General features: G+C 43.5%; 2 protein-coding genes across 16 annotated transcripts in view; both read right to left on the reverse strand.

Moving 5' to 3' along the window:
• Positions 1-22,732, reverse strand: part of LOC113890028 (olfactory receptor 2D2-like) — a 192,972-nt gene that overhangs the window by 107,072 nt on the left and 63,168 nt on the right. The window lies entirely within an intron of this gene.
• On the reverse strand, positions 10,085-12,084 carry LOC113890031 (olfactory receptor 2A12-like). The gene has a single exon (XM_027537572.1). It carries the CDS (start codon positions 11,507-11,509, stop codon positions 10,577-10,579), a length of 933 nt encoding a protein of 310 aa, XP_027393373.1. The 5' UTR covers positions 11,510-12,084; the 3' UTR covers positions 10,085-10,576.

The raw sequence follows: 22,732 nt of genomic DNA on the forward strand, positions 1-22,732 counted from the left end.
AAACAATCGTAATGACATAAAACAAGACTGGGAGCTGACTGTGGCTCAGATCATGAACTCCTTATTGCCAAATTCAGACTTAAATTGAAGAAAGTGGGGGAAACCACTAGACCATTCAGATATGACATAAATCAAATCCCTTATGATTATACAGTGGAAGTAAGAAATACATTTAAGTGACTAGATCTGATAAACAGAGTGCCTGATGAACTATGGATGGAGGTTCGTGACATTGTACAGGAGACAGGGATCAAGACCATCCCCATGGAAAAGAAATGCAAAAAAGCAAAATGGCTGTCTGAGGAGGCCTTACAAATAGATGTGAAAAGAAGAAAAGTGAAAAGCAAAGGAGAAAAGGAAAGATGTAAGCATGTGAATGCAGAGTTCCAAAGAATAGCAAGGAGAGATAAGAAAGCCTTCCTCAGCAATCAATGCAAAGAAATAGAGGAAAATAACAGAATGGGAAAGACCAGAGATCTCTTCAAGAAAATTAGAGATACCAAGGGAACGTTTCATGCAAAGATGGGCTCGATAAAGGACAGAAATGGTATAGACCTAAGAGAAACAGAAAATATTAAGAAGAGGTGGCAAGAATACACAGAAGAACTGTACAAAAAAGAGCTTCATGACCCAGATAATCATGATGGTGTGATCATTCACCTAGAGCCAGACATCCTGGAATGTGAAGTCAAGTGGGCCTTAGGAAGCATCACTATGAACAAAGCTAGTGGAGGTGATGGAATTCCAGTTGAGGTATTTCAAATCCTGAAAGATGATGCTGTGAAAGTGCTGCATTCAATATGCCAGCAAATTTGGAAAACTCAGCAGTGGCCACAGGACTGGAAAAGGTCAGTTTTCATTCCAATCCCAAAGAAAGGCAATGCAAAGAATGCTCAAACTACTGCACAATTCCACTCATCTCACATGCTAGTAAAGTAATGCTCAAAATTCTCCAAGCCAGGCTTCAGCAATATGTGAACCATGAACTTCCAGATGTTCAAGCTAGTTTTAGAAAAGGCAGAGGAACCAGAGATCAAATTGCCAACATCTGCTGGATCATCGAAAAAGCAAGAGAGTTCCAGAGAAACATCTATTTCTGCTTTATTGACTATGCCAAAGCCTTTGACTGTGTGGATCACAATAAACTGTGGAAAATTCTGAAAGAGATGGGAATACCAGACCACTTGACCTGCCTCTTGAGAAACCTATATGCAGGTCAGGAAGCAACAGTTTGAACTGGACATGGAACAACAGACTGGTTCCAAATAGGAAAAGGAGTACGTCAAAGGCTGTATATTGTCACCCTGCTTATTTAACTTCTATGCAGAGTACATCATGAGAAACGTTGGGCTGGAAGAACACAAGCTGGAATCAAGATTGCCAGGAAAAATATCAATAATCTCAGATATGCAGATTACACCACCTTATGGCAGAAAGTGAAGAGGAACTAAAAAGCCTCTTGATGGAAGTGAAAGAGGAGAGTAAAAAAGTTGGCATAAAGCTCAACATTCAGAAAACTAAGATCATGGCATCTGGTCCCACCACTTCATGGCAGATAGATGGGGAAACAGTGGAAACAGTGTCAGACTTTATTTTTGGGGGCTCCAAAATCACTGCAGATGGTGACTACAGCCATGAAATTAAAAGACGCTTACTTCTTGGAAGGAAAGTTATGACCAACCTAGATAGCATATTCAAAAGCAGAGACATTACTTTGCCGACAAAGGTCTGTCTAGTCAAGGCTATGGTTTTTCCAGTGGTCATGTATGGATGAGAGAGTTGGACTGTGAAGAAAGCTAAGCACTGAAGAATTGATGCTTTTGAACTGTGGTGCTGGAAAAGACTCTTGAGAGTCCCTTGGACTGCAAGGAGATCCAACCAGTCCATCCTAAAGGAGATCAGCCCTGGGTGTTCATTGGAGGGACTGATGCTGAAGCTGAAACTCCAATACTTTGGCCACCTCATGTGAAGAGTTGACTCATTGGAAAAGACCCTGATGCTGGGAGGGATTGGGGGCAGGAGGAGAAGGGGACAACAGAGGATGAGATGGCTGGATGGCATCACTGACTCCATGGACATGAGTTTGGGTAAACTCCAGGTGTTGGTGATGGACAGGGAGGCCTGGCGTGCTGCAGTTCATGGAGTTGTAAAGAGTCGGACACGACTGAGTGACTGAACTGAACTGAACTGAACTGATACCTCTATCACATCTGCAGATGCTTGCCTAGGTCTCTAGCATGGAACAATACATCCCCTGTATCCCCGCCACCCACACACACTCTGTTACACACCCAACCTTTATTCCCACATTAAGATTCAGTGGAAACAGTGACAGATTTTATCTTTGGGGTCTCCAAAATCACTGCAGATTGTGACTGCAGCCATGAAATTAAAAGACACTTGCTCCTTAGAAGAAAAGCTATGACAAACCTAGACAGCATATTAAAAAGCAGAAACTAGTTTGCCAACAAAGGTCCATATAGTCAAAGCTACGGTTTTCCAGTAGTCATGTATGGATGTGAGAGTTGGACTGAGTGCTAAAGAAGACTGAGTGCTGAAGAACTGATGTTATTTAACTGTGGTGTTGGAGAAGACTCTTGAGAGTCCATTGGACTACAAGCAGATCAAGCCAGGCAATCCTAAAGGAATCAGTCCTGAATGTTCATTGGAAGGACTGATGCTGAAGCTGAAGCTCCAATCCTTTGACTACCTGATATGAAGAACTGACTCATTTGAAAAGACCCCGATACTGGAAAAGATTGAAGGCAGGAGGAGAAGTGGACAACAGAGGATGAGATGGTTGGATGGCATCACTGACTCAATGGATATGAGTTTGAGTAGGCTCCAGGAGTTGATGATGGACAGGGAAGTCTGGCGTGCTGCAGTCCCCGAGGTCACCAAGAGTCAGACACGACTTAGCAATTGAGCAACAACAACAAGGATCCAGCTTAGTATCCATTCCACTAGGAGGCCTTTTCAGACCTATTCCACCATCTCCCACTCCCAAACCTTGATTAGGTGCTTTCTCTATTTCTCAGAACCCCTTGTGGTTATTGGCAAGTTATAACCCTGGTAATCCTAGAAGGTTCTGATAAAAGGTTTAGGCTCTAGCATCTCGGGGAAAAAATTTTCCCTCTCATATTAACTTTGTTCTCACTCATTGACCTGGAATATCTATTATAAAGTATGGATAAAGGTATGAGTATATAACCTCCTTTCAGAAATAGTAATAGCTAATGTTATTCATGGGGTTACAAAGAGTCGGACACGACTGAGTGACTGAACTGAACTGAATGTTTAGAGAAAACTTTCTATGTGCCAGGCATTGCTATATGAACTTATCCTCATAACAACTCATTGAGGTAAGTACTAGTACCTCCATTTTTATAGATGGAAAAAAATAAACTAAATCATACAGAAAGTAAGTGATTCACTCCAAATTATAGGATTTCTGTGATGGACCTGGGATTTGAACCAAGGCATTTTGGCTTCAGAGCCAACTCTTAATCATTACATTCTCCTGCTACATGGAAACAGGCTCTAATTGGGAGAGGTAAAGAATGCAAACTGCGCCTGTCTGCTCCTCCATTTGAGTCCCTTGAAGTTTGGCACGAGATACTACACAATCATGGCCTATAATTTATGACCACCAGATAAGACAGAATCAGACTCCTCCTAGGACAAAGAGCTAAGCTGGCAGCCATAGACTCTCTCTCCTGATAAAGCTTCCTCCATCTCCCCCATCACTTGGATGTGGGAGCCATGGGGTTGCATTGGAAGCAGAGGGAATCCATAGAAAGAGACTTGGGAAATACCATCCTGCATGCCATCCTCAGTCACTTCAGTTGTGCCCAACTTTTTGTGAACTATGGACTATATAAGCCACCAGGCTCCTCTGTCTATGGGATTCTCCAGGCAAGAATATTGGAGGAGGATATGCCCTCCTCTAGGGGATCTTCCCGGCCCCAGAATTGAACCCATATCTCCCATGTCTCCTGCAGTGCAGTCAGCTTCTTTACCCACTGAGCCACCTGGGAAGTCAATTACTGGATTAGAGCTTAGTAAATCCTTGTAAAAGCCTCCCTCCGACTCTTTGCGACCCCATGGACTGTAGCCTACCAGGCTCCTCTGTCCATGGGATTTTCCAGGCAATAGTACTAGAGTGAATTGCCATTTCCTTCTCCAGGGGTTCTTCCCAACCCAGGGATCAAACCCTAGTCTCTGGCATTGTAGACAGACGCTTTACCATCTGAGCCACCAGGGAAGTCCAGTTACCGGATTAGAGCTTAGTAAATCCTTGTAAAAGCCTCCCTCTTAGTCAACCTTGATTTCCGTAGGAATGGGGACATTATTTAATGGAAAAAAAAAAGTCTCCTAAGATTTCGTTAGCCCAGCAGTCTCTGTCACAACTTGCAACAGCCAAGGTCTTTAGAGAACAGGGGAGTGGGTCCTAATCATTGTGGTCGCTGATATCATTGTTAAAAGCTTCTCCCAGCACAACCATCATTGTCCTTTCATGACATCTCTTAGCTGGACTTGGAGATCTGGAGCTTAGGAAATTCATCTTCTGTTTCTAACTCCTAGAACATGGGTTGGCAGAGAGGACCTTCCCATATATATTTCCTAAATGAACAAATGGAAGAAGGTGGAGGTCTAGAAAGAAAAAAGGGGAAGGGACAGAAGTATGAGGTGAGGAGGAAAGAAGAGTGGGGAACAAGGGAGGGGCTAGAGGGATGTTGGGCACAGCACAGAGAGGACCCAGTGGCTGGGTGACCTGGCCACTGCTGACCTCCAGCCCCCACAGATGTCTGGATCCCACCCATAGCCCCAAGCCCAGTGACCATCTCACCCTCTGGAATCCACAGAAACAGGTCACGGAGAGAGACAGCCACTTGTTCTTAACGGAAAGAGACTGAACAGGAAGTACTCAGGGCAACTGATTCCAATGAGGCAGGATTCCAGGCAACCCAGTCTCCAGAAAAACACTAGGCTTCTGAGAGGTGGAAGGATGAACTCCTTGCCTTTTCTCCATTGTTCAGCTCCTTGCACTTGACCTGACCAGCCCTGGCTCCTAAAGGCCGTGCCTGTCAGGTTCTCAGGTGTAGATGGAGGGAGCCTCAGCCAATTCAAGCTCCTCTCAATGGACCAAGCTACTGAGGCTTTATGGTCCTGCTTCCTTACCAGACTTTCCTGGGAGAGCAAGGGGAGGACCATCCCCCTCCCTCCTGCCACTACCATCCCTGTGCCCCGTGAAGATGCCAGTTGGAATTCCCTGAATGTTGTCAACAAGAACCCTACAAGGAAGAGGTCCCTGTGGACAGAGCAGGAGAAAACCTCCCTATTGGGAAGGCATAGTGACCTGTCAATTTCCTTTTCCAGACTTCTGAGGGATATGACCAGCCTAGGGGAGAGGATATTATACCTGGTCTTCTCATAGAGATGTTAAGAACCGAAGGCCTCGTGTTGATTCTCCTCTTACCTCCAAAACCCCTGTGCCCAAACTTGTCAATTAGAACATGTTTGGGTCACACCCTTATTTCTTCTGAACAAACTTGAGCAAATCAAAATCTCCCTCTATTCCTGACCAGAATAACAACTCTACTGAACTCTAACAGAAATTCTTCCTGCTGTCCCAGAGCCGGTTCTGATTACCAGTGGGGTTGGGCCAGCCATTGGTAGGAGGAGGAAGGCTGGACTCTGGATGCTGAATTTTGAGTCAGGTGGGCCTGCAGACCTCAAGGAGAAGAGGGTGGGCTGGCAAGAGAGGAGAAGCTAGGGCTGTGGCAATCCTAACAACCGGGGACTCTCTGTGGAGGTTGAGAATGCCTCTGGAAGAGACTCTTGTGGGAATTAGCTCTCATTTGCTAAAACAGGTACCTTAGAAGGTTTCTGGGTTTGTGTCTGGGGAGGGAGCTGAGGGAAATGGCAGGAGGTGATGATGGTACTAATGATCAAGAGCACATTAGTGGTCCTTCGGGACAGCCTCACACACAAAGCACTTTCATGCATATTTTCTCGCCAGGTCCTCCTGGCACACCTGGGAGGGAGTGTTGTGATCCTTGTTTTACAGATAATGACAATGATGGCGACCCACTGAGTGCTCATGATGGGCCAAGTCTTGGAATCAGTGATGCTCATTTTAGTCACTTCACTGCTAAGTCATTAAGGGCCTTCAAGGTCAGCATGTCCATTTCCTTACTCTCTTTTACAGCCATGAAAATTAAAGCTCAGAGAAGCAAAGTCACTGCCCTGCATGAGTTAGTGTAGGTGATTCAGACTTAGAAATCCTGCCTCCTAGCCATGTCCCCATTCCATTGACCTCACACTTCTTCTGCTTCATTCTCTATGAATTGGCAGAAAAAGCTGTCTACCTGTCCAGTGATAATTAGTTAATTTCAGCCATCTCATCATGCATGCCCTCAACATTTTTATCCCTGGGAATTTGTATCCCCCAGTGCTGTAAATCTTGTTTGAGCCAATGAAATACACAAAGCTCAGATAAGGTAATAGGATAGTAATAATAATGATAAGAACAGCAACAACAAAACAATAACAATAGTGATGTTAATTATTATGTGCACATGCATGCTAAGTCACCTCTGTGGGGTCCAACTCTTTGTGATGCTGCAAGCTATGGCCTGCCAGGCTCCTCTGTCCATGGGATTTTCCAAGCAAGAATACTGGAGTTGGCTGCCATTTCCTTCTCTGGTTATTATAATAATAGTAAAACGTTATAGGTATTGTTTCATATGTGCTTTACTTATAATAACCCATGCAATATTCAAAGGTCTCAAGAAGACATCTCATCTTGAAATTCAGTGGAAACATTGTTTTGACCACCAGTGGAAACACTCAGTACTGGGACACTAACATCTTCAAGCTAGCAGAGCTCAGAGTTCCTGAAATAGGAAACACATATTCTGTGAGTGAGTTACTGGGTATAAGAGTCACAGAATCCACTCCCATTTCACGGCTTGATTCCCATGTCCATGCATTCTGGCACTGAGGAAACAATGCCATATAGTCTCTGACTCAAAACTTAAACTTAGCATCATGTTTAAAGAAATATGTAAGATAGGGTCCTATTCTTTCACATTGTTGTTCCCTACCAATAGCGATAACCGAATCTTAATAAGTCATTTCATCCTTCAACTTGTCCAGCTTATTCCAAGTGTTGGAGGCTAGTTAAGGTCACTGATTCTATAATTATGAACCCACAGAAGTGAAATGAGTTTCTTGATCAGATGCAATGCTGTCGGGATTCTCTGATGGTGGATTAGGCACACTGTGAATTCATAGATAATGATGCTAGCAAAAGCTTTGTGGGCAAAGGAAGCAAATTCATATCTAGAATCTGTATATGTTCCCATGAAGACAAATCACTGTCCCCTCCCTGATGGAAGAGATCCAATATAATCAAACCGCCACCGGTGACAGCTGTTCTCCTGAGGCATGGTGTCATAGGCTTGATCTCTGCTATTTGTGACTTAAGCACTCATCAGTAGTGGCAAACAGGTCAGCCGTGGAAAAAGGAAACCCTGGTCCTAAGCCCGTATGAATAGCCTCCATCCTCGCTTAATGGACGTTTTGCTCATATGCCCACTGAATGAGGGTCTCGGGAAAAAGCCCAACTGACATTCACAGAACGTGTCATTTTTCCCACCTGATTTGTCTCCTCTGAAGCTAACAGCCTTTCATGAACATTCACTTGGGACACACAGATTGTGTCCACTCTAAGGAGGTCCATCCACATATCTCTCCTTTCCCCAAACTTTCTTGCCACCAATCTTTGTATCTTGTGGCATGGTTACTTAGTAGCTTTTGCTCATTTTTGCATTTTCCTATGGAAATCAATCTGTGAAAACTTTCTATCTTTAAAAGTTTTAATTTTGGTAATGTATGTCTCCCTTGGAAAATATCCATTCCATCTAAGTTTGCAGTTTTATTTGCATAGGGATCAGTAAACAGAGAAAGCAGAGTTGGGGAACTTAAGTTTCTTGCATAGGAATACACAGCTGATAAGTGGTAGTTTACCAATCTGCCCAAACAGCAACTTTGAGATCATTAGTGCAGAAATGGATCAAAAGGGAAAAGAATTGGAGAGGCTGACATTTCAGTCTAGTAGCAAAATATTTCCCCCAAATAGATGAACTGAGTCCCACCAGACAGGTGCTATGATCCACTCTGCCATTTTCTTTGTTCAAGGAAACAGGAAAAAGTAAAAATAAAACAAAAAACAACAATCCTCATAGCGACCAAATTAACAGAGAATTAATTAACAACATTTTTTTAACTCCACCCCTTAGTACTTGTACACTTCCTAAGAACTGCTGGTTTGTGGACTGCAAATTCCATGAGGACAGGTGTTGTGACTCTCTGTCACCAGCACCAGGAATCAGTGATGACAGTCGACAATTAATGGCTCCCATCAGTGAACTACAGGGAATCAGAGATACTGGTAAAGCTGGATTAAAACTCTGATAGCTTCCTTGATTGCTCCCTTTTTTACCTCCACACCCAAGTCATCACATGCTCTTGCTTCTTTCCCTGTCACTTCAGCACTTCCCCACTCACTGCCACCATCAAGTCTAGAATCTCAGAAATTATGCCTAGGTCTACCCCCACTAAATGTTCCTCTTTAACCCAACCCCCTCATCCATGGTCCCAAGCCATGCTTCTGAAAATACTGAGGCACCCTCTCTCCTCTACTCTGGTCCATATCCCAGGTTCTTAAAAATAGAGATTGTCTATCTTTAAGATAAAATCTATTATCCTGAATTACAAACTCTATTACTATCTACCCAAGTAGAGAGACAAAAAAAAGCTCATCACTTCACCCACAAGACTCTCACTACTACCCTGATTCCTGACTCTAGCTGTAGCAGAGCCACCAGGTAGACTCCACACCTTCTGGAAGGAACTCCAAGAGCCAATAAGACCTCTTCCATAGTATCCAGGCAACCCCCTTCCCCAAAGCCAGAAACAGAAAGTTCTCAAAATTTTAAGTCCTTCCCACCAGCCACATAGCTCCCTACCCTCTCCCTGGATGGAGGGAACGCTCCAACAGCCCATGGGACCCTTCACTTTCTGCCTGAAACCTCCTGGAAAAGTTGCCTGGAACTTTGCCACACCACTGGTGCTGTGGTACGCACCTACCTAAACCCCTGCTTAGCTCAGCGCTGTTACATCTTCCATCCGCAAGACATCTGAGCTTTCAATGAGGCCAGAAAGAAAGCTAGATTCCCATGCTAACTCTGAGGCTTGTGCCAGGGTTCTTATAGAGTCTCATATGTCATTTAGGTCCCTAGAAAGAATCAGAGGCACTGCTTACAATGTACTATACCTGTAACAACTTTAATTCTTCTATGGCTTTGTAATTCACCCTATGGTTCACAGAAAATACACTAGTTTATAGCATTTGATTTCATGCATTTCACCTACTGTGACACAGAATTTTGGAGACACAGAGGTCTTAGAGACCTTTCAATTTGAGGTGCTCATTCTATAGATAAATTAAGTGAGATCCAGAGAAAGGAAGTAAATGGCCCAACCATTTAGCAAGGTTGGGACTAGAACGCAGGTCAATTAATGTCAAGTTTGGTTCCTTCCACAAGATGATGTATAGTACAAGGTATCAGCCCCATAAACCATATTGCTTCCATGCATCAGGCCAGGTCCATGGGTTACATTGGCTCCACATACCATTGGCTTAATTTTCAAAGTTGGTCACACATATTTATTATTTTCCTGTACCACTATGATTGCCTACTACTTGACGTTCTGCTATGTCCATATACCACATCACTTTCAGGTACCATGCTTCACGGTAGTTACATGCATACTATTGGTCCCAGTGCCTCCGTTGTAGATTATATTATCACCCACAGTATTTGCTCCTCTCACTGTAGAGGGAATACACATCCATCCCCATGCCACATGACTTGCATTACTTTTCTGTGGGAAGAAAATACTTCCTGGCCTTTTTTCAGAAGGCCTACACATAGGACTTGCTTTGGCCAATAGGATGTCAGCACAGAGATGTGTGTTCAGTTCAGTTGCTCAGTCGCATCCACCTCTTTGCCACCACATGGACTGCAGCACACCAGGCCTCCCTGTCCATCACCAACTCTGGGAGTTCACTCAAACTCATGTCCATTGACATGTGTGTTACTTCTGAGCAGAAGCTTTAAGTGTCTTCATGTATTTCAGCCATTGTTCCCTTCTCTTTCTCATAAGTCTGACCTTTTCCAGATAGGGCCTCCTCCTTCAGGCCGGATCCAAGAATCCAATGGCAGAAGGCCACAGACTACTTACAGCTGATTGGAACATGACAAATAAATGGACTTTTACTGTGTGACCCCATGAGATTATGGAGTTGTTTCTAACTGCACCACAATGTAGAAAGATGATCAAGACAGCCATCCATGGTTTCATGTTCCACATTTGTTCCACTGACCAAGTACTGTGTTGGTTCTATTGTATAATGTTGGCTTCATATGTTATAGATGCTGTCCCTTTCCTCATCAATGAACACTTTACCTCAGACTCCTCCTGTCTCTCAGTTCAGCAGGCCAGTCTACCTCCCCATCACTTTGAGAAAAGCCCTCTTCATGTCCTTATTCCTCAGACTGTAGACCACAGGATTAAGCAGAGCAGTGAAGACATTATAAAAGAGTGACACCTGCTTGTCTTGCTCAGGGGAATAGCTTGAATTGGGCCTCATGTAGAGGTAGGTGGCTGGAGCATAGAAGAATGTGATCACAGTCAGGTGGGAGGCACAGGTGGAGAAAGCCTTGCAGCGGGCCTGCATGGACTTCAACTTGAGAATGGCCTGGGCAATACGGATGTAGGAGGCCACAATGATCAAGAGTGGGGCAACAACCATGAAGACACTGATGACCAGGTCCACCATTTCAATGACGTGGGTATCCATGCAAGCCAAATTTCGTACTGAGGGGCCTTCACAGAAGTAGTGGTTGACCATATTGGGCCCACAGTATGGCAGTCTCATGGTGAAAAAAGTGTGGATCAGAGAGAAGAAGAAACCACAGGCCCAGGTCCCAGCTGACAGTCGTGTGCACAGGCCCCAGCTGAGGATGACAGTATAATGCAGTGGATAGCAGATGGCCACATACCGGTCAAAGGCCATGACGACAAATAAAATGCACTCAGTCAGGCCCACGGCACCAAAGACATACATTTGTAGCCAACAAGCAGCAAAGGAGATGGTCTGGGATTGAGAAAGAAGATGCACCAGCATCTGGGGCACAGTGGTGGTGACATAGCCCATATCCAGCAGGGAGAGGATACAGAGGAAGAAGTACATGGGAGTGTGGAGATGCGTGTCCAGGCATATCAGGGTGATGATGAGCCCATTGCCAAGGACTGAGCTCAGGAAAAGAAGAAGGAAGGCACTGAAGAGGGTCCTGTTGGTCATGGGGTCACTGGAGAAGCCAAGCAGGATAAATTCAGAAACCCAGCTTTGGTTCTGCCCTGGAGGCATCCACATGGTGGGCCTATAAGAGAATGATATGCATTTAAATATCACCTAAGATATGATAGTTTAGTAAGATCTGGAGGGAGGCAGCTGTAATATTAATTCTGAGCCCACTACCTACCTACTACCTTTTACAGTTACTTCACTTTCTGAGCCTCAGCCTCTTCTTCTGTAAAATGTGGCTAATAATACTCATCTCTCAGGGTGTTTAGGAGGAGTTGGGGAGTTGTATGTGAATCATCTCCTACAATGCCTTAAAACATTAAATAGTAGTAAATGCTCATTTGCAATCTCCCCAGGCTTATTCCCAACCCCTCAGAGCAAAGATTAGTTGCTCAAATGTCTAGTAACAATCAACTTAACACAGCATCTGCTCCAGCCCCCAAAACCTGCAGATGTGAACTTCCTGTCTACCTTAGAGATCATTTGTCTGGATGTGCGACAAGCCTCTCCTCACCCTGTAAATTTGTCTCTTTGACAGCTGACGATAAGAGGCATTACCAATAGAGGGCGGGGCTTCCTTGTTGGCTCAGGAGGTAAACTATCTGCCTGCAATGCAGGAGACCTGGGTTCGATCCCTAGGTCAGGAAGAGCCCCTGGAGAAAGGAATGGCAACCCACTTCGGTATTCTTGCCTGGAGAATTCCATGGACAGAGAATCCTAGCAATGTGATGATGGTAGGAGGGAGGCTCTGAGGTTGAAGCTTCAATTCTCCTTCCTCAGTTGCTCAACTAGAGAGCCACTGGGTTGGTAGCGTCCAACCACAGTCACATACTCAGGCCACACACACTCTCCCTACCAGTGGTCACTTCTAGGAGAGCTCTGGCCTGTGGCTCCATCCCCACTCCCAGTAGCAGACTGTATCCTGTGGCAGTCACACCCTTTTTGAAAAAGTCTGAGCTCAGTCTTCCTTTTTCTGATCAGGGAAGATAGATAGTGGTGTCAAGAGCAGGGGGAAGGAGGGAAGTAACTCTTAAATCCTTAGTCTCAGTGTACTCTTCTTTAGCAGTAAGGCAGTAGCTGCTTTTTCTTTTTTTAATTGCTACTTATGGATCTCTTCAAGTTCTTTTCTAAGGCTTTTAGCAGTTATCAACCTTTAACTAGCTAACAATTCTGTATAGTAAATTTTCCCTGTTCACATCACTGGCATGTTCTGTCTCTTCTCAGGATTGAACTGATGCAGATGCTAAATCTATGGGGAATGAATTTGATAAAGAACAGACTGTTATATAATTACAAGCTATCTATCCATAAAGTAATTATTAATTACAAAAGTAAAAAGTGGTAGCTATCAGTGGAGAAACTGAACAACATCTTAACTGAGTGATTACAATTAATGACACCGATAAGGAGCAGATAGACACCTGGTGTTTCCATATGTGAAAACCAACAATGACTTATATATTGTTTCAGAACAAAGAAACAAAACCTGAATCTAACCATGAGAAAACATCAAAGAAACCGAAGTTGAGAAATATTCTACAAAATAACTAGCTTCTGAAAGTGAGAGTCGCTCAGTTGTGTCAATTCTTTGCAACCCCATGGACTTCTCCAGGAATTCAGTCCTGGAATTCTCCGGGCCAGAATACTGGAGTGGGTAGCCGTTCCCTTCTCTAGGGGATCTTCCCAACCTAGGGATTGAACCCAGGTCTCCCACATTGCAGACAGATTATTAACCAGCTGAGCCACCCTAGTCTTCAAAAATATCTATCATGAAAGACAAAGAAAGTTCTAATCTGTAATAGAGGCAAGGAGACTAAAAAATGTATAACAACTATTGCAAAATGTAAAACCGGAAGAGTGGAATACTACAAATAACATTAATTTGACAACTGGTAAGCCTGGAATTTTAATTAGATTAGTTTAGATAAGTATCAGTGTTAAAATGCCTGAGTTTGACAACTACTATGTGAGAGAATATCCTTATTCTCTTACATTTTAGAAACTATTCTCTGAAGTATTAAAGGGTAAAGGAACATGATGTTTACAAATTATTCTCAACTAGTTCTGAAAATTTACAGTAACAGCAAGCTAAAAATTTAACACATCTTGTCATGGGACATACAGGTTTCTTTGTAGTATTCTTTCAGGTTTTCCGAGGGTTTTTATTCTAATCCCAAAGTTTTCATTCAAATCCCAAAGAAAGTCAATTCCAAAGAATGTTCAAACTACTGCACAATTGCACTCATCTCATACACTAGTAAACTAATGCTTAAAATTCTCCAAGCCAGGCTTCAACCGCACATAAACTGAGAACCTCCAGAGGTTGAAGCTGCATTTAGAAAAGGCAGAGGAACCAGAGTTGAAATTGCAAACATCCATTGGATCATCAAAAAAACAAGAGCTCCAGAAAAAAATTCTTCTTTATTGACTACACCAAAGCCTTTGACTGTGTGGCTCACAAAAAACTGTGGAAAATTTTCCAAGAGATGGAAATACCAGACCACCTTACCTGCCTCCTGAGAAATCTGTATGCAGGTCAAGAAGGAACAGTTAGAATAAGACATGGAACAACAGACTGGTTCCAAACTGGGAAAGGAGTACGTCAAGGCTGTATATATTGTCACCCTGCTTATTTAACATCTATGCAGAGTACATCATGCGAAATGCCAGGCTGGATGAAGCACAAGCTGGAAAGAGGAGCGTGAAAAAGCCGGTTTAAAACTCAGCATTCAAAAAACTAACATTATGCCACCTAGCCCCATCACTTCATGACAAATAGATGGGGATAAAATAGAAACAGTGAAAGATTTTATTTTCTTGGGCTCAAAAATCACTGTAGATGGTGACTGCAGCCATGAAATTAAAAGATGCTTGCTCCTTGGAAGAAAAGCTATGACCAACCTAGACAGCATATTAAAAAGCAGAGACATTAATTACTTTGCCAACAAAGGTCCATCTAGTCAAAGCTATGGTTTTTCCAGTAGTTATGTATGGATGTGAGAGTTGGACTACAAAGAAGGATAAGGCTGAAGAATTGATGCTTTTGAACTGTGGTGTTGGAGAAGACTCTTGAGAGTCACTTCGACTGCAAAGAGATCAAATCAGTCCATTCTAAAGGAGATCAGTCCTGAGTGTTCATTGGAAGGACTGATGTTGAAGCTGAAACTCCAATACTTTGGCCACGTTATGCAAAGAGGTGGAAAAGACCCTGATGCTGGGATAGATGGAAGGCAGGAGGAGAAGGGGACAATGGAGAATGAGTTGGTTTAATGGCATCACTGACTCGATGGACATGAGTGAGCAACCTCTGGGAGTTGGTGATGGACATGGAAGCCTCGAGTGCTGCAGTCCATGGGGTCACAAAGAGTCGGACATGAAAGAGTGACTGAACTGAACTGAACTGAGGGTTTTTAATTCCAGAAAAAAGATTTTGAAAAAAATTTAAATGTGAAATAAAAATTCTTTCAGAAAAATAAAAAGTAAAATAATTTAAAGGGAGTTCTTCAGGCGGAACAAAAGTGACAGAAACACAAAAATGCAAAAAGGAATGGAGAGTCTCTCGAGGAAAGGGTAAATATAAAGTAATAATGAATATAAATCAATAATCAAGTTTTGTGAGATTTAAGACAAAAGACTAGAGATTATGGCAACAGTACACAGCAACGAAAGGGGTAAATGGAGTTAGGATCTAAATATTTAGCATAATTAGAAAAATGGTAAAACTAATATCTAGCATTTTTTCTGCTCAGTTACTCAGTTGTGTCTGACTCTTTGCAACCCCATGGACTGCAGCATGACAGGCTTCCCTTACATCATCTCCCAGAGTCTGCTCAAACTCCTGTCATTGAGTTGATGATGCCATCCTACCATCTCGTCCTTTGTCACTCACTTCTCCTCATGCCTTCAATCTCTTCCACCATCAGAGTCTTTTCCAATGATCACTTCTCTGCTTCTGGTGGCCAAAGTATTGGAGTTTCAGCTTCAGCATCAATTCTTTCAATGAACATTCAGGGTTGATTTCCTAGGATTCACTGGTTTGATCTCCTTGCAGTCCAAGGGACTCTCAAGAGTTCTCCATCACCATAGTTCAAAAGCATAAATTCTTCAGTGCTCGCCCTTCTTTATGGTCCAACACTCACAACCATACATGACTATGGGAAAAGCCATATCTTTATATAGACATTTGTTGGCAAAGTAATGTCTCTGCTTTTTAACATGCTGTCTAGATTGATCATAGCTTTTCTTCCAAGGACCAAGCGTCTTTTAATTTCATGGCTGCAGTCACCATCTGCAATGATTTTGGAGCCCAAGAAAATAAAATCTGTCACTGTTTTCATTGTTTTCCCTTCTATTTGCCATGAAGTGATGGGATCAGATGCTATGATCTTCATTTTTTGAATTTTGAGTTTTAAACCAGCTTTTTCACTCTCCTCTTTCACCCTCATCAAAAGGCTCTTTAGTTCATCTTTGCTTTCTGCCATTAGAGAGGTATCATCTGCATATCTGAGGTTTTAATATTTTTCCTGGAAATCTTGATTCCAGGAGACTAAAGCTTGTGACATCCAGCCCAGATTTTCAAATGATGTACTCTGCGAGTTAAATAAACAAGGACAATATGCAGCCTTGATATACTCTTTTCCCAATTTGAAACTAGTCCATTGTTCCACATCCTGTTCTAACTGTTGCTTCTTGTCTTGCATACAGGTTTCTCAGGAGGCAGGTCAGGTGGTCTGGTATTCCCATCTCTAAGAATTTTCCACAGTAGCTGAGATCCACACAGTCAAAGAATTTAGCCTAGTCAATGAAGCAGAAGTGGAAGTTTTTCTGGAATTCTCTTGCTTTTTATATGATCCAACAGATGTTGGCAATTTGGTTTCTGAGTCCTCTGCCTTTTCTAAATCCAGCTTGTACATCTGGAAGTATGGCTTGAAGGATTTTGAGCTAACATGTAAAATGAGCACAGTTGTGCAGTAGTTTGGACATTCTTTGTCATTGTCCTTCTTTGGGGTTGGATAAAAACTGACCTTTTCCAGTCCTTTGGCCACTGCTGGGTTTTCCAAATTTCCTGGCATACTGAGTGCAGCACTTTCACAGCATCATCTTTTAGGATTTGAAAATGCTTAGCTGGAATTCCATCACCTCCACTAGCTTTGTTCATAGGTGGGCTTCCTAAGGCCCACCTGACTTCATGCTCCAGTATGTCTGACCCTAGGTGAGTGACCAAACCTTGTGGTTATCCAGGCTATTAAGACCATTTTTGTACAGTTCTTCTGTGTATTCTTGCCACCTCTTCTTAATCTCTTCTCAGATCTGTTTCACCATCTCCCACTCTCAAACGTTTATTAGATTGTTTCTCTGTTTCTTAGAACTCCTTGTGGTTTTTGGCAAGGTATAACCCTAGAATGTTCTAGATTGTTCTGATATAAAGTTTGAGCTCTAATACATTGAGAAAAATTTCTCCCGCTCATGGTAACTTTATTCCCATTCAGTGAGTTGGAATATTTATAATAAAGTATGGATAAAGGGGTGAGTGGCAGGCTCCCCCGTGGCTCAGTCATAAAGTATCTACCTGCAAGGCAAGAGTTGCAGGAGACACGAGTTCAATCCCTGGGTCAGGAAAATCCCCTGGAGAAGGGAGTGGCAACCAACCCAGTATTCTTGCCTGGAGAACCCCATAGACAGAGGAGCCTGGTTGGCCATAGTCCATAGTGTCTCAGAGAGTCAGACATGACTGAAGCGATGGGCAGGCATGCACAAAGGAGTGAATATATAAACTTCGTTCAGAGATATTAATAGCTACTGTTTAGTGAAAAGTTTCTGTGTGCCAGGCATTGCTACATGAATTGATCTCAGCCTCATAGCAACCCATTGAGGTAAGTACTAGTACCTACACTTTTAAGATGGGAAAAAACAAACTAAGCCATAGAGAAAGTAAGTGATTCACTCCAAATTAAACTGTTTGCGTGATCGAACCTGGGGTTTGAACCAAGGCAGTTTGGCTTCAGGGCCAACTCTTAATTGTTAATTTCTCCTGCTGGAGGTGAACAGGCTCTAAGCAGGAGGGCCAAAGAATGCAAACTGCCCCCATCTGCTCCTCAATTTGAGCTTCTTGAGGCTTGGCACAAGGTACTTTAGAATCATGGCCTACATGTTACAGCCACCAGATGAGAAAGAATCAGATCTCTCCTAGGATAAGGGAATAAAGTGGCAGCCACAGACTATCTCTCATGATAGTGTCCTCCATCTGCTCCCATCACTTGGAGGTGGGAAACCATGGGGTTGTACTGGAAGCAGAAGGCATCCATAGCAAGAGACTTGGGAACTGATTACCATACTAGAACTTAGTAAATCTTTGTCAAATCCCCTCTCTTAGTCAACCTTGATTTCCAAAGGGAATGGGGACAGTCATTTAGTGAAAATTAAAAGTCTCCTAAGATTCCATTAAGCCAACAGTCTCTGTCCTAATTCACAAAAGCCCAGGTCTCTAGTGAAGAGGGGAGTGGGAACTAATCATTGTGGTCGCTGATGTCATTGGTGAAGGCTTCTCCCAGTATAACCATCATTGTCCTTTCATAATGTCTCGTATCTGGACTTGGAGATCTGAAGCTCAAGAAATTCATTTTCTGCATCTAACTCCTAGAACTTGGCTTGGCAAAGAGGACCTGTCCATATATAGTTCCTAAATGAACAAATGGGAAAAGGAAGAGGCCTAGGAAGAAAGAATGGGGAGGGGACTGAGATGTGAAGTGGGGAGGAAAGAAGAATGAGGAACAAGGGAGGGGGCTAGAGGGATGTTGGGGAACAAGCATGGAGAGGACCCAGTGACTGAGTGACCTGGCTACCTCTGAACCCCAGGCCCACAGATGTCTGGATCATACCCATAGCCCCAGCCCAGTGACTACCTCACCCCTCACTCATTCACACATCACAGAGAGACTGTTACTTGTCCTGAAGAGGAAGAGACTCAACAGGAAGCACCCAGGGCAACTGAGTCCAGTGAGGCAGGATTCCAGGCAACCCAGTCTCCAGAAAAACACTAGGCTTCTGAGAGGTGGAAGGATGAACCCCCTGGCTTCTCTCTATGATTCAGCTCTTTGCACTTGACCCGGCCAACCCTGGCTCCTGAAGGCCTTTCCTATCAGGTCCTCAGGGTTAGATGGAGGGAGGCTTGGCCCATCCATCCTTCTCTCAATGGACCAAGCTGTTGAGGCTTTATGTCCTGCCTCCTTACCAGGCTTTTCTGGGAGACAGAGGGGAGGGCCATCTTCCTGCTTCCTGCCACTGTCTCTGTCCCTGGTGGGGATGCCAAGATGGAATTCTCCAAATGTTGTCAACAAGAATCCCACAAGAAAGAGTCCTTTAGGGTTAGAGCAGGAGAAAACCCACCCCGTTGGGGAGACACAGTGACCTGTCCTTTCTTTTTCCAGCTTTCTGAGGAATATGACCAGTCCAGGGGAGAGGAAATTATACCTGGTCTTCTTGCAGAAATGTCAAGAACTAAAAGCCTCATGTTGATTCTCTTCTTACTCCCAAGCCCCTGTGCCCCAATGTGTCAATTAGAACATGGCTGAGTCATACTCCTATTCTTTATGGTGGGAGATTCTGAGCAAATCAAAATCTTCCTCTGTTACTGACCAGAATAACAACTCTACCTGAACTCTAATTGAATTTCTTCCTGCTGTCCCAGAGCTGGTTCTGATCACCAGCAGGGTTGGGCCAGCTGGGGCATTGGTAGGAGGATGAAGACTGGACTCTGGATGCTGAATTCTGAGCCAGGTGGGCCTGCAGGCCTCAAGCAGATGAGGGTGGGCTGGCAAGAGGGAAAAAGCTAGGGCTGCGGCAGTCCTAACAATGGGGGACTCTCTGCGGAGGTTGAGAATACCTCTGGGAAGGACTCTGGCAATTATCTCTTGTTTGCTAAGACAGGTGCCCCAGAAAGTTTTCTGATTTTATGTCTGGGGATGGAGCTGAGGGAAATGGCAGGAGGTGGTGATGGTAATAATGGTCAAGAGCATCTCAATGGTCCTCTAGGACAGCTCCATGCACAAAGCACTTTCATGTGACTTTTCTCACCGGGTCCTCCCAGTACTCCTGGGAGGGAGGTCTTATGGGAGGGCAGTGTCGTGGTCCTGGTTTATAGATGATGACAATGATGTTGGTTCACTGAGCACTTGTGATGGGCCATGTACTGAGGGAGTCAGCAATACAGGTTTTGGTCATTTAGTGCTCTCTAAGGGATAAAGGGGCTTCAAAGTCAACATGTCCAGTTCCTTATTCTCTTTTACAGCCATGAAAACTACAGCTCAGAGAAGCAAAGTCATCGCCCTGCAGGAGTTAGTGTAGGTGATTCCGACCTAGAAGTCCTTTTTCCCAGTCAGAGACCCATTCAATGGACCACAGCCTCCTTCCCCTGCTTCATTCTCTAGGAGTCTGAAGAAAAACTGTCCACCTGTCCATCTCATCGTGCATGCCTTCAACATTTCACCCCTGGGTGTTTGTATCCCCCGATGCTATAAATCTTGTTTGAGCCAATGAAAGTACACAAAGTTCAGACAAGGTAATGGTATAGTAATAATAATGGTAAAGAAAAAAACAGCAAAACAATAGCAACAGTGGTGATAATGATTACGGTTGCATGCATGCTAAGTCACTTCAGTGGTGTTCAACTCTTCATGATCCTATGTATTGGAGCTGCCAAGCTCCTCTGTCCATGGGATTCTCCAGGCAAGAATACTAGAATGGGTTGTCATTTCCTTCTCCAGAAATTACTATAATAATAGCAAAACCTTATAGGTTTTGTTTCTTATGTGCTTTACTTACAATAACCCATTTATATCCATCTAGAGATGACTTCTCATCTTCAACTTCACTGGGAACATTGATTTAACCACCAGTGGAAAAACTCTCTACTGGGACACTAAGATCTCCAAGCTAGCAGATTTCAGAGTTCCTAAAATAGGGAAAAATATTCTGTGAGTGAGTTACTGGGTATAAGTGTCACAGATTCCACTTCCATTTCACTGCTTGATTCCCATATTTACGCATTCTTGGATGGGAGGAAACAGCGCCATATAGTCTCTCTCAAAGCATAAACTTAGCATCATGTTCACTTTAAAGACATATGTAAGATAGGCCCTATTCTTTCAAGGAATTTTTACTGACGTGTAACAATAACTGAGTCTTAATAAGCCATTCCACTTTTCAATTAGGCCACCTTATCCTAAGCAATTCCAAAGAATGCTCAAACTACCACACAATTGCACTCATCTCACACGCTAGTAAAGTAATGCTCAAAATTCTCCAAGCCAGGCTTCAGCAATATGTGAACCGTGAACTTCCTGATGTTCAAGCTGGTTTTAGAAAAGGCAGAGGAACCAGAGATCAAATTGCCAACATCTGCTGGATCATAGAAAAAGCAAGAGAGTTCCAGAAAAACATCTATTTCTGCTTTATTGACTATGCCAAAGCCTTTGACTGTGTGGATCACAATAAACTGTGGAAAATTCTGAAAGAGATGGGAATACCAGACCACCTGATCTGCCTCTTGAGAAATTTGTATGCAGGTCAGGAAGCAACAGTTAGAACTGGACATGGAACAACAGACTGGTTCCAAATAGGAAAAGGAGTTCGTCAAGGCTGTATATTGTCACCCTGTTTATTGAACTTCTATGCAGAGTATATCATGAGAAACGCTGGACTGGAAGAAACACAAACTGGAAACAAGATTGCTGCAGAAATATCAATAACCTCAGATATGCAGATGACACCACCCTTATGGCAGAAAGTGAAGAGGAACTAAAAAGCCTCTTGATGAAAGTCAAAGTGGAGAGTGAAAAAGTTGGCTTAAAGCTCAACATTCAGAAAACGAAGATCATGGCATCCGGTCCCACCACTTCATGGGAAATAGATGGAGGAACAGTGGAAACAGTGTCAGACTTTATTTTTCTGGGCTCCAAAATCACTGCAGATGGTGACTGCAGCCATGAAATTAAAAGACGCTTACTCCTTGGAAGGAAAGTTATGACCAACCTAGATAGCATATTCAAAAGCAGAGACATAACTTTGCCAACAAAGGTTCGTCTAGTCAAGGCTATGGTTTTTCCTGTGGTCATGTATGGATGTGAGAGTTGGACTGTGAAGAAGGCTGAGCGCCAAAGAATTGATGCTTTTGAACTGTGGTGTTGGAGAAGACTCTTGAGAGTCCCTTGGACTGCAAGGAGATCCAACCAGTCCATTGTGAAGATCAGCCCTGGGATTTCTTTGGAAGGAATGATGATAAAGCTGAAACTCCAGTACTTTGGCTACCTCATGCGAAGAGTTGACTCATAGGAAAAGACTTTGATGCTGGGAGGGATTGGGGGCAGGAGGAGAAGGGGACGACAGAGGATGAGATGGCTGGATGGCATCACTGACTCGATGGACATGAGTCTCAGTGAACTCTGGGAGCTGGTGATGGACAGGGAGGCCTGGCATGCTGCAATTCATGGGGTCACAAAGAGTTGGACATGACTGAGCGACTGATCTGATCTGATCTGATCCTAAGTATACAAAAAAGATCTTCATGACCCAGATAACCATGATGTTGTGATCACTCACCTAGAGCCAGACATCCTTGAATGTGAAGTCAAGTGGGCCTTAGGAAGCATCACTACGAACAAAGCTAGTGGAGGTGATGGAATCCCAGTTGAGCTATTTCAAACCCTAGAAGATGATGCTGTGAAAGTGCTGCACTCAATATATCAGCAAATTTTGAAAACTCAGCAGTGGCCACAGGACTGGAAAAGTTCAGTTTTCATTCCAATCCCAAAGAAAGGCAATGCAAAGAATGCTCAAACTACTGTACAATTTCACTCATCTCACATGGTAGTAAAGTCATGCTCAAAATTCTCCATGCCAGGCTTCAGCAATACATGAACCATGAACTTCCAGATGTTCAAGCTGGTTTTAGAGAAGGCAGAGGAACCAGAAATCAAGCTGCCAACATCTGCTGGATCATCAAAAAACAAGAGAGTTCGAGAAAAACATCTATTTCTGCTCTATTGACTATGCCAAAGCCTTTGACTGTGTGGATCACAATAAACTGTGGAAAATTCTGAAAGAGATGGGAATGCCAGACTACCTGGCCTGCCTCTTGAGAAATCTGTATGCAGGTCAAGAAGCAACAGTTAGTACTGGACGTAGAACAAGAAACTGGTTTCAAATAGGAAAAGGAGTACATCAAGGCTGTATATTATCACCCTGCTTATTTAACTTATATGCAGAGTACATCATGAGAAACACTGGGCTGGAAGA

The sequence above is a fragment of the Bos indicus x Bos taurus genome, chromosome 3, assembly GCF_003369695.1.
Source record: "Bos indicus x Bos taurus breed Angus x Brahman F1 hybrid chromosome 3, Bos_hybrid_MaternalHap_v2.0, whole genome shotgun sequence".
NCBI classification, from domain to species: Eukaryota; Metazoa; Chordata; class Mammalia; order Artiodactyla; family Bovidae; genus Bos; species Bos indicus x Bos taurus.

Bases quoted from the DNA above. Each gene is read 5' to 3' on its own strand.
- LOC113890031 (XM_027537572.1), bottom strand. From the start codon at position 11,509: ATGTGGATGCCTCCAGGGCAGAACCAAAGCTGGGTTTCTGAATTTATC.